The 17618-nt window shown below is 36.8% G+C and overlaps 2 protein-coding genes across 3 annotated transcripts; one reads left to right on the top strand and one right to left on the bottom strand.

Annotated features, from left to right (window-relative positions):
- The first annotated feature begins 3562 nt into the window (after positions 1–3562).
- Positions 3563–7749, top strand: LOC110890210 (polyadenylate-binding protein RBP45). 2 transcript variants are annotated; one of them, XM_022137800.2, is made up of 7 exons: positions 3563–4056; positions 4779–5250; positions 6772–6827; positions 6903–7033; positions 7107–7203; positions 7309–7464; positions 7558–7749. In XM_022137800.2, exons 1-7 carry the CDS (start codon positions 3724–3726, stop codon positions 7558–7560), a joined length of 1248 nt encoding a protein of 415 aa, XP_021993492.1. In that variant the 5' UTR covers positions 3563–3723; the 3' UTR covers positions 7561–7749. The 2 variants fall into 2 exon arrangements, with proteins under 2 accessions (XP_021993492.1, XP_021993491.1); XM_022137799.2 differs by having other exon boundaries at positions 3564–4056; positions 7303–7464.
- A 1978-nt stretch (positions 7750–9727) lies between these two features.
- On the bottom strand, positions 9728–17185 carry LOC110890209 (DEAD-box ATP-dependent RNA helicase 32). The gene is made up of 8 exons (XM_022137798.2): positions 16744–17185; positions 13825–14097; positions 13247–13570; positions 12963–13154; positions 12476–12631; positions 11584–11996; positions 11012–11172; positions 9728–10173 (listed from the first exon to the last, which is right to left on the bottom strand). Exons 1-8 carry the CDS (start codon positions 17110–17112, stop codon positions 9851–9853), a joined length of 2211 nt encoding a protein of 736 aa, XP_021993490.1. The 5' UTR covers positions 17113–17185; the 3' UTR covers positions 9728–9850.
- Positions 17186–17618: the final 433 nt, after the last annotated feature.

Here is a 17618-nt window from a genome sequence, read left to right as displayed (position 1 = left end):
GTTCTGGCTATAAAGAGGGTGCCCGGTTCACTTGAAAGGCATCCCTTGGCAAACCACTACTTTCCCACTTTGCCACCACTCCACCACCACTACAACACCAACACCCACCACCATCATCCATCATCCATCTTTAGAGTGTGTGTAGTAGTCTCGGGATCCAAGATTGATCGTAAGAGTTCTTGCCAATCAAAGGCCATGTTTGGCTAAGCCTTTTACATCACTTGGTGAAAACAAGTCTTTTATGTATTACTTTTGATTTTTAATCTTTCGGCACTTTTTAATATGGTTTGTATTAATGACCTTAATAACTAGTTTCTTATGTTGAAGGTGAATTTTCTTTACCATTTCTTCATGATGTATTGAGGTTACTTTACTGTCTATATAAAGTCAACGATGTCATCATTCGTGTCTTTACGGTCTATATAAAGTGCGTTAACTACCTGTAAAGGGGTTAGGGGGATGGTTTGGTAAAGTTCTTGTCTCGTTCAGTGTATAGATCCTGCGAGGACCTGGTTCAAGCTTACTAGGACCTCCTTCAATGCCCAATGGTATTGGATGGCGGGGGTGCGGATAGCTTGAACCCCTCATATGTAAACTACTATTAATACTTTAAACCAGTGTTGTAAAAGTCGGATTACTCGGCCGAGTACTCGGTCCTCGGACCCCCTCCGAGGCGACTTCCTCCTAGGCGGTCTCAATTAGTCGGCCTCGGGATTACTCGGGAGTACTCGGTGCCTAGTCGGCCTAGTCGGCACCTAGTCGGACGTAGTCGGCCAAGTCGGTCTAGGCGGTCAACGTGGTTTGTTGACTTTTAATCGGTCAAAATCGGCCTACTCGGCCTTGTACTCGGACTACTCGGCCTTGTGCTCAGACTAGTCGGACTTGTATTCAGAATATTTGAACTTTAAACATGTTTCATTTTAAATTATACTTAGTTCACATGAATTATGCTTATTTTAACACATAAATAATATAACAATTAATTTTCTTTATATTTACCATGTCCGCGTACTCCCCGAGTACTCTCCGAGTACTCCGGTTACTCCCAACTCCCCAGTCGGCCGACTAGGGACCGCCTAGCGACTTTTACAACACTGCTTTAAACCGGCTTCTTGGGATTGTATCCTTACTGACTCAAACCACTTACCCGAGGGTAACGTCACCTTCAAAAGAGGGGCCTACCACTTTTCGCATTAATAACTAACTTAATTGTCTTTCAATATTCCGACCCTTTGGGATTGTATCCCTGCTGACTCAAACCACTGGGTTGAGGGTAACGTCACCTTCAAAAGAGGGGCCTACTACTATAACTAAGAGAATCTCTTAAAAAGTCTGAAAGTGCGAAAATCATCAAAGAATACTTTAAAGACGAGTTGGATCCAAGTGATTCTACCTTGTCTATCTGTTTTTCTTTTATTTGTCTTTTCATTTTTAGTTTTATTTTCATGTTTCAAAACTTTTCTCAAAAATTTAGATTGATTGGACGTTGAGGATAAACCGGTATTAAAAGCTCTTGTGTCTTTGGACGACCTCGATATCTTACCAACACTATATTACGCTCACGATGAGTGCACTTGCCCAAGTGTGTGTTTAGTTTTAGTATAATATCGTGTTTTATAAATTTAAAACTTGACTAATGCGTAAAATGGGCTTAAAATATTAATAAAATCATATCACACCTAACGCACACCACCATCAATTAAAGAAGTAGGTATATGCAATTGTTGAGCGTGTAACCATCAATTAAAGAAGTAGGTATATGTAATTAGTTAGTAGGGAAAAAGCGGGCTGGGATCGAAAAGAATTACCAAATGGTTTGTTCCTAACAATAATAAGCCATACTTGTGTATTATAATGGTGATGTGTTGTATTAAAAAGCAAAGTGAAAAGTAGCGCTATCGTGAGAACCTCCAATTGCAATTTCGTCCAAGAAACATAAAGTTTAGAAAGACATAGTATAGAAATTCAACTAACTACTTTTGTTAAAGACAACATGTTGTTTAGATTAGAAGACGTTTCTCTACTTTTTAAATTAAAAAAATACAATTGTTTCATAACTATCACAACACATGTTTTTGGGGTGTTTTGTGTCGTAAAAGAGAGGGAAGAAAGGCAATGCTTGTGACCATTTATGAAGACTTTTTTTTTATTATATCAATGTTTTAAGAGTTAATTACCCGGATGGTCCCTGTGGTTTCACGTTTTTTCACGTTTAGTCCCCGTCTTTTGGAAATAGCATGCATGCTCCCTGTGGTTTGCTCAGTTGTTACTCGGTAGTCCCTGACTAGATGGTGGTTAATTTTCCCAGTTAAGTTGATGAGAAAGACTATATTACCCTCCCCACCCACCTACTCTCTTCTCTAGTTAATTTTTCTAGAAAACCACCACAACTCCTCCATAACATCCACCTTCACTGCCGCTTCACTGCCTGCCACCAGCATCTTCCCCGCCTCTCCTTCCCCATCACTGGAAAACGAGAAACCTATCATATCAGAAAGCCTCCGGCGCCGCCCCCTTCTCCGCTGACGAACACCTCCGGCCGCCACCTCTTCTAATTTAATTGTTTATATGCATTCAGTCATCAATTATGATGCAATCGTAATGCTAATTTGTTCAATTGTTGAAATTGTTGCTTAATTTATTCAGTTGTTGATGACTGAACGCGTATAATTTGTCCGATTGCGAGCCCACCAAGGAAGGAAGCGTACAGGAAGTAGTTGGCGGACAACCTCAACATGAACAGAACCAGGATTCTAGCTTTCAGGAACAAGCCTCCGACACCAACAGATGCGTTTCCAAACGAGCGGTCTTCGGTGCAACTGGCGAAGCCAGTAAAAGCCCGTAGACACATCCCCCATGTGATTATTTAAAACATCTGTTTGTGATTAAATTCAAATTTGTGTTATTTTTAAAGTCCTAAAATGTGTTGTTGTTTGGTTCTAGACTTCGGAAAGGACATTGGATGCACCCGATATTCAAGATGATTACTACTTGAATCTATTAGATTGGATGCACCCGATATTGGGCGAAAAAGGGGCCGGCGGCCGGAGTGTGTTCGTCGGCGGAGAAGGGGGCAACGGTGAAGTGGTGGTGGAAGGAGAGGTGGGGAAGATGGTGGTGACAGGCGGTGAAGCAGCGGTGAAGGTGGATGTTATGGAGGAGCTGTGGTGGTTTTCTAGAAGAATTAATTGGAGAAGAGAGTGGGTGGGTGGGGAGGGTAATATAGTCATTTCTCATCAACTTAACTGGAAAAAATAACCACCATCTAGTTAGGGGACTACCCGAGTAACAACTGAGCAAACCACAGGGACCATCCGAGCAATTAACTCATGTTTTAATAACCGAAATGAAGTAGTTTTTAAATTCGGGTAAACCAATCACCGGTTTTGTCAACATCCATAGGGCCAGGGCCGGTCGTTAGCAACAACGAAATAAATATTTACAATCCAATAAAGTTTCATTTAAGCCAACACGACTTAATGGGCTTTCTACGTTCTTTTTATCAGCCCACAACAATCGGCCCAAACACTATCATCAAACCCTATAAAAAACAGTCAGCTCACACAAAAATATCTTCTCGCTAAAAAATCAACCCTATCTGGAACTAGGGTTGACACGCACCATCTAGGGTTCATATCAATCAAACCCTAATCTCAAAAATCTTCAAATTCCCTTAGGGTTTCTATCAATCATCGTTCGCACACACCAATTCCGATCCCTATCATGATGCAACCAGGAAACGGTATGGTTCCACCGATGGCGCCGATGCAGCCGCCGCCGCAACAGCAACAGAACTACCAGCAACCGCCGCCGCAGCAGCAGTGGATGATGCCTCCACCGCCTCAACAACAGCAGCAGAGCTATCAACAGCCGCTGCCGCCGCATATGTGGGCCCAGCAACAGCAACAGGCGCAGCAGATGATGCAGGCGGCTCAGCAGCAACAGTATGGTGGTGCTCCGGCTAGTTCGGATGAGATTCGGTCGCTTTGGATTGGTGATTTGCAGTATTGGATGGATGAGACTTATATTACTAATTGTTTTTACAATACTGGAGAGGTATAATTAGTTTTTGTTTGATGAATTCGGTATTCGTGATTTGAAAGCTTTGTTTTACATATAATTTTTCGAACTTAAATATATACACAAATTTTAAAAAATATATATATAAAATTTTAAAATTATTAATCGGATTAGCTTGATAAGTAAATATTTTCAAATGCTTAATAGATTTTGACTAAAAGTTGATGAATTATGATCGCTTTTGACTGACTATCGATTTTAGGTCCAACTAGATGAGAACTAATTGGTAAACCATAAATGCTAACCAATGAATCACTGTGATCTAGATGTTTATTACACCGCTATGTAGGGATGAACCTTTTTCACCGATATTCACCGAACACCATCGGTACTGGTAATCGTTTTCCATGTTTTTGGTTTCTGTATTTTCAATGATACCAGCATCGACAACACTTGGTGCTAAACTGGTCGGTTATACGGGTTATACTTTCATTCATTTTCGGTGTGGTACTGATCTCCTTCCTACTTTGAATGCTATGTGTGCTATATAAGTGTGTTTTTGGCTTATATTGCAAGTAATACTGTGTGGTTTTTACATAATTGAATTGATGCAGTAAAAGATTGCAGTATGTTCAAATCCTGTTACTTTTGAATGATACTCACTAAGTTAGGCTTGTTTTTTGTAATTTATCGTTATGTTGTCTTGTTTAAGCCCTTAAAGATACGAGTTCTTAAGTTTTAACATGGTTTGTTTTCAGGTAGTTTCAGTGAAAATAATTAGAAACAAGCAAACTGGACAACCAGAGGGATATGGTTTTATCGAGTTCAGGAGCCGTGCAGGTGCAGAAAACGCATTGCAGACCTACAATGGAACCCTAATGCCATCTACTGAACAGAATTTCAGGCTCAACTGGGCTACACTTGGTGCAGGGGAGAAACGTAATGATGATACCCCTGATTACACAATATTTGTTGGTGATCTTGCTGCAGATGTTTCAGATTACATACTGCAAGAAACTTTCAAAAATGTTTATTCATCTGTCAAAGGAGCAAAAGTTGTCACTGATAGAACAACCGGACGAACTAAGGGATACGGTTTTGTTAGATTTGGAGACGAGAGTGAACAAATTCGTGCCATGTCTGAAATGAATGGTGTTCTTTGTTCTTCTAGGCCGATGAGAATCGGTCCTGCTGCTACCAAGACAGGTGCAGGAGGTGGCATGCAAAAAGGTATGTTTATAAGCTTCTTTAACGTTGTGATACTTATATGAAACTACCATCAAATGATTGCTTTTGTTGAATGGAATACCTTATTGTTTCTGGACTCTCTAGCATATTTAGATAGATCTGGTTTAGTTTTTGTTTCTATCTGTTTTGGATCTAGATATTGCGACACTCATTCTTTAAGGATACCATAAATTTAGTCAATTTCATTCTGGTACCTAGTTACATTTCTGGACAAGTGAGCGCTTTTAATTATGTAAAATGGTATGCAAAAGACTTATAAAAGCTAATGTTGTCTCAAAAGCAGGACCCAGAGAGGCTCTCATTTTTGGGTGCCTGGAACCGATTTCAGCCGAAATGATTCCACTTTATTGCAGTGGGCTTGTTTAGGTCAGTGGTTATGTTTATGTAATGGGCTTCTTTCCTTATTACAGTTCTTTTTTTCCGTTCCGTTTTCTACATTCACCTTAGCTTTCATTTCCCTTCCTTTTTTCCTTCTAAGTACTTTTTGTTATTTGGTAACCAGTATTAAGTAAACTGCTTTGATTCTCTCTATAGTTGCGTTTCTTTCCACTCTATCTGCTGTTTTTACAGTTCTTAGAACCAAATATTTTTTTCTCACAGTATGTTATATTCAGTATTTGGTAATGGCACTTCCTTTTTTCCGTCGTATATATCTGTTTATCAAGTCTAAAAGCATCTAAAGATCTTCTTTGAGTACCATGGATTACTTTCCTTGTCATTTTCAGTTCATTGTTTTTGGTGGCTTGATAGGAATTCACTATGTTACCCATCAGTTGAGTTTGGATGACACGTTTTGTTTTTCATTTACTCTTGATCAATCATAGACCACAATAATTTTGTAGAAACAAGTTGGTTCTGTGTACGTCTTGTTTGTCAGAGTACTTTTTTTTTTCCAAATGGTATGTTAGTGGATAATACTAGCTTATGTTTTGTCTTGTGGCTGTGGAAGTTCCTTTTTAAATAATGTCATGAATTAATGATCATGCGTTCTTTCAAATTGTATGTTTGTGGAGATTACTGATGTAGGATAGTTAAGTTTGTGCTCGAACTTTTGTTTTCAAGTGTATGGCTTGCAGTTTTTTTGTTGACTATCTTCATCTCTTAAAGCTAACTTGGACATGCCCCTTGTAAAGTCAGTTATCTTCATCTCTTAAAGCTAACTTGGACATGCTCCTTGTAATGTCAGTTGTCCTCTAAGATAACGTGTTTTTTTTTTTAAATAAAATTTTGGTTGTACTAGTGTATGTGTTATGGTTTAGTATGCACAATTGTATAGTTCTATCAGAAGCTGGAGTGCAGGTATTGCTTCCTACCCAAGTTAGTGCTATTAAGTTTATATTGGTTCAAGCAACTTGGTTTGGTCATAGTATTCAATACTGTCTTGCGTGTGACATAAATATTTTTACTAGTATTATGCTCACGTTTCGTATGGCTGTATATTCTTGGTTTTTCTTAAACGGTTATTAAAAGTTATTTTCTTTTCTGACATTTGAACTTGTGCAGCTCCTTACCAGAGTGCTGAAGGAAGTCAGGGAGAGAGTGATCCGAACAATACAACTGTGGGTGTTTCTGTGTTTATCTTTCGCTAATTTCACAAATTTAATCCCACATTGTTTAACAATTTATGATTGCAGATATTTGTTGGAGGGCTGGATCCAAGTGTTTCCGATGAAGCCTTGAGGCAGGTGTTTGGCCAGTTTGGTGAACTAATTCATGTGAAGATACCCATGGGTAAACGTTGCGGCTTTGTTCAGTTTGCTACCAGGTAAGCCACCAAAGTTGTTTTCAATTCTTTTTTGTTTGTTGTACTTACCATTTTGTGGCATCTTGTGTTTTAGGCAAAGTGCAGAACAAGCGTTGGCACATCTAAACGGGACCGAGTTAGGAGGCCAGAATGTCCGCCTTTCGTGGGGTCGTAGTCCCTCAAGCAAACAGGTTTTAGTTTAACCTCTTCTATTTTGTATTTCCAGTGAGGTTACAATATATTCTCAAAATATCGACGGTTCTGTATTTGAATCTTGGATTTGTTTTTAGGGGCAGCCTGAGCAAGCCCAGTATGGAGGTGGAGGCGGTGGTGGTTATTATGGTTACGGACAGGGATATGGGTATGCTCCACCAGCTCAAGATCCAAATGCTTATTATGGAGTCTATGCAGGAGCAGGCGGGTATGGTGGTTATCAACAACAACCACAGCAGGTAAGCCTACTATGATTTTTTTTTTTAATTTCGTTTTTTGTAAAGTTTATATTTTAGTAGTTGAAGAGTGATCTGGATTTGTATTTTTTGCAGTGATGTGGAGAGTTGTGACAAAGTGGGTCTGTAGTATAGTGTTTGATAATATGCTAAACAAGGGAACCTACTGTCGACAAATTTATTATTATTACTATTATTATTTTCTTGATTTTCTGTTTGTTTGTTTGAAGATGTTTTGTTGAGAATATTGGAAGCTTGGTGCTTTGAAAATGATTGTTTTTTTATATATTTTGCGTGTAGTTCTAATCTAGCAAGAATGCGGGTAATTGTTGTTTAAACATGAAAGGGGTGTTTGGGATTGAGGTGGAAATGGCTTATTAACTTGTAGTCAATAAGTGGTTTGGAAAAGCCTATTGGTTTTTTTCAAAAAGCTAAAAAGTCGTTTCCAAACTCAATCCCAAACACCGATTTGCAAGAAGGCGGGTAATTTTTAGCGAAACTTTTAGTTTAACCACCTCACTTGTTTCTGAGATAAAAGACAACCCAAATAAACTCATTTGTAGGTAAATGGGTCAAACATCCATCTCTACACACATGGAATCAACAATGGATTCTCCACAAACGCTGCCTTGCATGACCTCATCTGTGGCCCTGTGGGGTGTTTTTTCGATGGTGGTAAACGTGGTGAAGTACGACTACAACCAGGTTGGGTTGGTTTTCTTTTTAATGTAAAAGTTGGTGATAATGTGGATTGTGGAAAATGCACAATTGTTTGTGGAATGACATCATTGCTTGGAAAAAGTCTGATGATGTTTGTAGGTTTCATCACTAGAGATACTCTTATGATACATGCATGTTTTGCAATAAAGTCGATTATGCTCAAGTCAAATGTTTTGCAACAAAGTTTATCACCCTTGAGTCAAAAGATTCACCTTCTGACAGACAAAAAAAGCCATTGGAACAATGGAACCTCCCTGGCTAGCTCGTCCTTGGCTATGCGTGGCACAAAACTAGATGAAAATCACAATTTAAAAAGAAAAAGAAAATAAAGTGGGATTAGTATTACTATTTGATAACTACATTGATACGAACATGTGGGTTGACCCATGTTCTGGGCAACTCCAACCGGGTATTTGACCATTATTAGTGGAAATGGGTATTTGACATCTTATAAGGAGCCCAAGCCCAATACTTGTTCTCACTAATAATATAATGGGTCAAAATCTCAAATACCCGGCTGGAGCTGCCCAGAACATGAACATATGGGTTAACCCACAAGTTCGTATCATACATTCAACAATATTGAAAAAAGATGAAATGTGAACTTTGGAGCTTTTATATGCATGAAATTCTATATTTATTTTCACCATGGTTGTAAAACAAGGAATCGAATGCTGAATATGCATGAATTTTTTTCACTATGACATGGTTCTATTGTAGTTTGAATGTTTGATCAGAAAGGATAAAAGATAATGAGGAGTAATCTTCAGTACAATTGTTCAATTTTGTTTTTCAATTATTTTCACATAAGTATTTTTACAAACAAACGGTCACAAAGTAGGGCAAAATGTAAATTTTAATGTACACAACCTACAAAATTATTTTACTAGAAAGAGATTATTATTTATCACCATAATCATATGTAACAAAGTAACAACTATGTATAAAAAGACGGAATATTGGATTTTAATTATCCAAACTATTTGTCGTTGGCCGCCAACATTCTCAACTTAAAAAATAATCACTGGTAGTCCCAACTATTAACATATTGGCCTCCAATGAACCCTGACTAACAGAACCCTAATGCCGTTAGTCTCCGGTCGCCGGAAAAACGTTATTTGGCCAGAAAACTCATTTTTGGCCGGAAAACTCAACATTTTCGTCTCAACCCTCTTTGTAACCTTATTACAGACCTTTAGGAACCTTTTTCTAGTAAAAGCCCCGTCGCCGGAAAACTTCTTTATGGCCGGAAAACTTCTTTGTGGCCGGAAAACTCAACTTTTTGGCCGAAAAACTTAACATTCTCGTCCCAAACCTCTTTGTAACCTTAGATCGGACATTTACAAACCTTTTTCTGGCCAAAAACGGTTTTCCGACGACCGTAGACTAACAGCGTTTTCTGTTAGTTTGGGTCCAATGATGGCTAATATGCCAATGTTTCATTTTTAGCCCGGTTTCAACCCTAACCAAACAATTTGGTTTTGATCTATTACCCAACCCACCCATTATCCAACTCAATCTAAAAGCACTCACGCATTTTACAGCATACACAAATTGTTTTAATATAGAAGCAAAATAATTTCATTAAGTTACTTGTATCGTCGGTAAAACAACTAACAAAATTTAGGACATTCAGTCGACCAAAACACTTAGATCCGATGAAAGCTCATCAGTGCATAGAACTCAACAACTTTAGGGCAAGTTCTTCTTGTTCAGCTAAAGAGATTTCATCAGTCTTTATTGCCGCCTTATCTTTCATATCACCATCACTATCACTATCAAAATACACCTTTGATCCTTTGACTTTCTTCGAGTCTTTATCTGACCCAGAAAAGTCATCTTCGTCATCATCCTCTTCTTCTTCGTTTCTCGCTCTCTTATACTTCTCTTTCTCCTTTATTCTCTTTTCTTTACGTCTTTTACGATCTAGAAGTTTGTCCTCTTGGTCGCGTGTTTTCATTTCTTCTCTCAATTCTGCAAACCTCTCCATTACTGCAAAAGTAAATCACACAAAAAAACAGGTAAGACAACATATATATATATATATATATAGGGGCTGGTTAACGTACAAATGCGCTTATCGTACATTACGTACGCTACAATCTCAGCCGTCAGATCATCTTCCCGCATTGAAAATCGCATGTTGTTTTTTTGTAACAATTTCGCATGTAGGTTTTTTAACATGCGATTTCTTCAAAATTACCACATGCGAAATTGTTACAAAAACCAACATGCTATTTCATCAAAATTATCACATGCGAAATTGAATTACCACATGCGAAATTGTTACAAAAAAACATGCTATTTCATCAAAATTATCACATGCGAAATTGTTACAAAAAAACAACCTTCTATTTCATCAAAATTATCACATGCGAAATTGAATTAACACATGCGAAATTGTTAAAAAAAACACCTGCTATTTCATCAAATTTATCACATGCGAAATTATTACAAAAAAAACATGCAATTTTCATTGCGGGAAGATGATCTGACAGCTGAGATTGTAGCGTACGTAATGTACGATAAGGGAATTTGTACAGTACCCTTTACCTATATATATATATATATATATATATATATATATATGTAAGGGTTCCTGTAAAAAGGACATTTTTCGTACAAATGTAAGAAGTCTATATATAGGCATGGTGTTTTAAATTTTAGGTATAATGTTTTATATTCTTTTGACATGGTATTATATAGAAAAACACCAAACATAACAATTTAAAACACAATTAAATATATTCTAGGCAATATACATATATATCCCTAGATCAACCCATTTGTAGTTATGACGCAAAACTGTCACCATACTATCTACAATTACCTTTTTGTTTATCAAGAAGGCCGGAGTCGGTGGTGCCGATGTCAGCTAATCTTGCAAGCGGTGGCAGTGTGTTACCTTCTTCATCAAACACAACGCGGGTCCCCACAGGCCTATGAACGTTAATTTTCAACTTCTTTTTCTTCAGAACCCTAGTTGTAGGCCTACACAAACAGTTGAAAGGTATCAAATTGTTGAACCGATATACTTTGAGGAATGTAGAACCTAAACTAATTTTCATCAACTTGAATATAATAACAATCTATAAAAAGTAAAATGTCATTTTCGTCCCTGTTGTTTGGTCAGCTTTGCGACTTTCGTCCAAAGGTTTGTTTTTTCGCATCTGGATCCAAAATGTTTAAAATCTTGCCATTTTCAGCCGGCTCGTTAACCCCGTCCATTTTTCTCCGTTAAGGGGTATTTTCGTCTTTTTTGCTAACTTAATAACGATCCGGATGAAAATGGCAAGATTTCAAACCTTTTGGCTCCAGATGCGGAAAAACAATCCTTTGGATGAAAGTCGCCAAATTAGCCAAATCGAAAATGGCATTTTACTCATCTACAAATTTACATACAAATTGTCGGCTGCAATTGCTTTCGCGTCATCGCCATCTGTAGTTTCCTTGCTACGAAGTAAATCAAGTATCTCTTCGTCGTCTGATTCCTCGAGTAAATCGTTACTTGGCTTTGGTCTTATAAAATCTTTCTTTGCGGGAATTTGGGGAACCGAAACAGGCTCTCCAGGGGTATTTTTGTCAATATCTTTACGGTTGAGGTAACGGAGCTGTGGAGTCATAGGCAGACCCAATGAAGCTGAAAAGTCATCAATGGGAAGCTTTGTCACATCAAAAATTTCTTTATCTTTCTGTTTGTATATTGATTTCACGTATGTTTTGAAGGCCCGTTGGGCCAAAGGCTGCAGGTCTTTGTACTTTGCTAGCAGAGCAGCTAATAAACCGGAAACAGATTGCAATCGCTTTGTGTTTGGCTGCAGCACATTAATATTGCAACATTAAAAATACAACAAAATTTCAAGTGCCAACACAAATAATATAAATTATAATGATTACTAGAGTAAATTACAAATTTTGTCCTTTATGTTTATACCCATTTTTACTCGCTGTCCTTTGGCTTTAAAGTTGATGGGATCTGTACTTTATGTTTCACAATCTTGCACGTTATGTTCTTTGGCCCTAACCCAGTTAAAATTTTCTGTTAAATCAAGTCACAGAAGGGTATTTTAGTTTTTTTTACCAATTTAATTATAAATATTTCAATAATAAAACAAAAATAAACTTGATTAACCTTGTGTAGTCTGATTTAACAAAAAAATATTAACTGGGTTAGGGCCAAAGGACACACCGTGCAAGGTTTTGAAACAATAAGTACAAAACTCGTCAATTTTAAGGGCAAAGGACATGCGTTGAAATTGGGTATAAATTTGTAATTTACTCATATTGTTATTACCTTGTCAAATTCGACGGGTATCTTTTTCTCTTGTAATCTCTCGAGCATTTTCATCTCAGAAGGCAAGAGAAATAAGACGGACCGGCCTATAGAATCATAACGGGCTGTGCGGCCAACTCTATGTATGTAAGTCGCCACATCATCAGGGCAATCCACCTGAAAAAAGAAAAAAAAATCATACTTATACCCCAAAACAGTGCATGTTAAGACTGAAAATTAGAAGTGAGATATTCGAGCCATTAACTTGCGAATGGGACGATTTGAGTCGGATATAATAATGTGGCTAAACGCATAACATGTCGAACAGATTGCGACCAGGAGTCGTACAAAGTATACTTCTTTAAATTGTTACTGCAATATGTCTGCTCAATTATAACGAACTGATTAATGGATTAACCATACAAAAAACAGCATGTTTCAACATGAACACGTTATGACTATTATCCGACCCACCCGTTTTACCACTTCTATTAAAACCGTAGATCACCTGAACAACCCAATCGACCCCCTTGTTGAAATCCAGGCCCCTTGAAGACACATCAGTTGAAAAAAGAACTGATCTTTGTTCAACAAACTGTTGCAATATAAACATTCTTTTCACTTGTTTCATCCTTCCATGCAGGCACTTTAACGGGATCCCAGGACGCAGTTTCTTGAACGCTTCGTGTACAAACCTCACCTATCAAGACAGGCGTCACAGGCTCCAAATTACAAAACAAAAACAAAAAAAAACAAAATAAAAAACTGAAAAATAAAATTAAAAAAAGTTACCTGCTTGCAGGTAGAAAGAAAAACAAGAATTCTTGAATTCAAATGCGCTTTAATGAAACTCCATAGCATGTCAAGCTTTTGGTCAAGAGGAACGAGTATGACTTTTTGTTGCAGACGATTTGGTGTGGCGGCTATAGATTCTTCATCAACGGCGATATATTCAGGGTCTTTTAAACTGAGTCTCGCAAGATCTTTGACTGATTTCGTTTGTGTTGCGGAGAAAAGTAACGTTTGTCTATGTTTCGGAAGTTGCGAAACTATTGCATTTACTTCTTTCTTGAAACCAGCATCGAGAATTCGATCAGCTTCATCAAGTACCAAAACCTGTTGACTGGCATGGAGTATGTACCCAAATCAGTGAACTGGTAAGAATGTCGGAGCTAGTATTCTGTTTACTAGATGCTAATTTCAACTAATAACCAAAGAGCGGTTCAATTACAGGTATATTTGGATAAAATAAATTAAAAAATAGCTAGAAAAAAAAAAGCAGATCGAAGAAAAAAAAGATTGAAAAAGCATAGCATGCACAAAAAAATCAAAAAAAAAAAAAAAGAAAAAGGTGAAAAATATATTATGACCTGTAGTTGTGAACAATCAAAATTTGGGGTTGTGTCCATGTGCTTGAGAAGGCGTCCAGGTGTACAAATCAATATATTCATACGATTCACGTGATCTTTCTCTTCGTCGTATTCGTGTCCACCAATTAAAAGGCCTGCACTGAACCCGTGATGCTTGCCGACAGATTTCAGTACACCGAATAGCTGGTCTGCTAACTCACGAGTTGGAGACATGATAATGCTACCTACTCCATCCTCTAGACCCCATCTAGCTTTGTATAATTTCTCCAAAACCTACAAAAAGGCAAGTTTTTGTAACCCTAAGAAATTATGCTTTCCTGTGTATCATAACACTTCAGTTTTTTGGAATTAACGACAAAGCCCAAAGAAATACATATATGAATGAAACAAGTCTCTAGTTCTAAACATATTGCACCAACTATAAAAGGATACAATAACAACCTAAATACAGCACTTGATATAAGTATATAACCACTGAAAACCACAATCAATGTCCCTATAATTAGCCAATATAATATGCAATGCATTATTAAACGACCCCAACCCAAAATATATACACTTCAGTTTTAGAATGGTCTAACAACAGAAACATAAACTTCTTAAACCAAGATCTAATAGATCATAAATATATTCCCCACCTATTTTCATTAGTAGCCAGTGTTGTAATAATTGGGATTAATCGCCAGTAGCATAGTTGTTAATAGCGCTCGTAGCGAGCGCTATAGCGAATTGCGTTGTGTAGCACTCATGTGTCGCTATTTGATTTTGGCGCCAACATAGTGGGCAAATAGTGGGATTTTAGGTTTTTTTTCTACTTTAATAAATAGCGGTATAAAATAGCAAGATTTTAGGTTTTTTGTTAAGCATACATAAAAAACAGCGTATAAAACAGCTAATTTTGGATATAATACACATAAAATATTTCTAAAATTTTCTTCTAATGTGTCGTTAAACATAAAATAGTGCCCGATATTTCATCACTATCGCCACGTAGCGTATAGGTAGCTAAGCTTGTCGTTATCGTCCTTGGTTTAAAAAAGCGCGCTTGAAGCGCGCTTGAGGCGATGAAGCGATCGGAAAAACGCTTTTTTGGCTCTGAAGCGCTGCATTACATGAAGCGAGCTGAAGCGAGCTTTAAGCGGTGAAGCGTTGAAGCTGTGAAGCGACGCTCCAGCCAATCAGATCACTATTTGGGCCATTTTTTAATATTTGGGCCATTTTTTAAGCGACAAATTCCGGCGACGGAGTTGCTTTCAGCCGGAAACCAGGAAGAAGGGGGAAGAAGAAGAAAAGAGATGCTGACGGCTGCGTATATATCTTTTAGGTTTTTAGGGTTTTTATAAGTTAAGGTTTTTAAACATTTAACCCCTCTATCTTTCATTAGTTTACATTCAGTCCCTAAAACTTCTAACTTTTTACTTAAAAAGTGTAAAGATAGTTTGTCTATTTAAACATTTAACCCCTCTATCTTCAGTAGTTACATTTGGTCCATAAACTTTTTAATTATGCATAAAAGTACAAAATTAACATTATAAAATACATATATATAATATGGATAGCTATTTTTTATACATATATATAAAATTAACATTATATATAATTATATATAATATGGAGCGCTTCGTATACGTGAAGCTCTCGCTTCGCGCTTGAAGCTTCGCTTAAAGCTTTTGGAACCAAAACGCTTCGGAGCGCTTCGCGCTTTTTTAAACCAAGTTATCGTCCGCTGTTCGCTATTGATAACTATGGCCGGTAGTTAACCGATTAAACCTAGTCGAACCTAAAATCAGTAATCGGTCAATTGCAGTCAAAAACTCAAAATTAGTCAAAATCTTTAAAGTATTTGAAAAGTTATACTCTTATTAATCCAATCCAACTAATACATTTATTACATAAAATTTTGTAAATTTGTGTGTATATATATAAGTTGGAAAAATTATTATTCCCGATTAATCGCTACTCGTTGCCCTACCTAGTGCCTAGCTATTTTTACAACCATGTTATTAGCTACAGCAATACCACATTAAGCAGAGATTGAACCAACAATTAAACAGCTACAGCTAATAGGGGTGTGCAATAACCAAACCGATAACCGGAACCGAACTAAAAACCAACGAAACCAAACTGAAATAACCGAAAGTCAGTTATTGGTTATTTTTTGTACCATCGGTTAACCAACATTAACGGAACCTTTTATTAGACTATGAGCCCACGGGCTTAGTTAGGTCTCTAGGGTTACTCGTAATCCCTATATATTGTAACCTACTCATTCAATAATGATCATTCAGTCTTTCATATTCTTACACCTTTTACATTTTCATATATTTCTAACTTTTATGCCTCCATATCATGTTTTATATTTTCATTTCATGTATTTATACCTCCATTTCATGTATTTATACCTCTATATCAGGTATTTATACCTCCATTATTTATACGTCTATTTCATGTATTTATCTCCATTACATGTATTTCTAAGCAAAAATTTTAGCCCCTGTTGTTATATACAAATTTAAAACCATTTCCAACCAAAAATTACATCGAGATAGAAGGTAAACGGGCAACAAGCTGCGCCGCTACTCCTTTTTGAATAGCAAAACTAAGTCTTTTAAAAACTACATCCATAGATTGCGGGCCCTTGTTTAATTTGGTTATTAACCAATATCAACCGAAACAAAATCCAACAAATTAACTGAACCGATTAACCGACGAATTCTGTTACGGTTAATGCTAATAACTGAACCGTACACACCCTATCTAATAGGCACACAAAATGCTAAACCTCAAAGGATACATATAAGTGTCATGCTAATAATCTAAAATTTATACAACAACAATAATAATAATAATAATAATAATAATAATAATATTCAAACTAATTCTTAAAAAAAAAAAAAAAAAAAAAAAACAGAAACTTACAGGAATAATAAAAGCTAGGGTTTTTCCAGAGCCAGTTTTGGCGGCACCAAGTATATCCCGGCCAGAAAGCGAATGAGGCAAGGAAGCCCTCTGAATATTGGTCATATTCTTATAACCAGCTTGCCTCAACCCATCTTTCAAATTCTTCGATATCGGAAGCTGCTGGAACTTCGTACACCCTGCGTACTGTGAGTAGGTGTTCTCATCAATTCGCCCGATCGGAGATTTGGCGGGAAGCGGAGGGAGAGATAACGGATTTGAACCGGATTCTGGTTTTCCAAATTCGATCCATTTTTCTAGCAATTGGATTTCTTGAACCTCGGTGTTGCGGCTCTGTATACGTACTTGTTTGGATTTTGGTTTCTTCATTGTTGTTGTAGTTAGGGTTTTGGGTGCAGGTTGGTTGAAGATGGCAGCTAGGGTTTTTCCTGCTAAATAAATACTCAAATGTGTCAATTCATTGGAATAGATATAATAAAAAAAAATTAAAAAGTATATATAAATAAATAAATAAATAAATAAATAAATAAATAAATAAATAAATAATCTAATTAAATAACTAAATAAATAAATAAATCTTCCTATACTAATAAACGAAAATCTTTTTGTACACGTGTCACTCTCTGGTGTCTCATCCCTTTTAATAATAGTATTACACTAGGTTATAACCCCGTATAATACACGGGGTTGAATAAATAAATTGTATATACTAAATAATAAAACAATATATCTTTAAAACCTCATTTATTGTACGGGTTGAATAAATACAGTTTTATATATTAAATAATAAAAAGTTATATATATAAGAACCATATTGTACGGGTTGAATAAATGTAATTTTGTATACCAAATAAAAGAGTTGTATCTTTAAAACC

This window comes from Helianthus annuus, chromosome 11 (genome assembly GCF_002127325.2).
Source record: "Helianthus annuus cultivar XRQ/B chromosome 11, HanXRQr2.0-SUNRISE, whole genome shotgun sequence".
NCBI lineage: Eukaryota > Viridiplantae > Streptophyta > Magnoliopsida > Asterales > Asteraceae > Helianthus > Helianthus annuus.
This window is presented reverse-complemented; position numbering and strand designations above follow the sequence as displayed.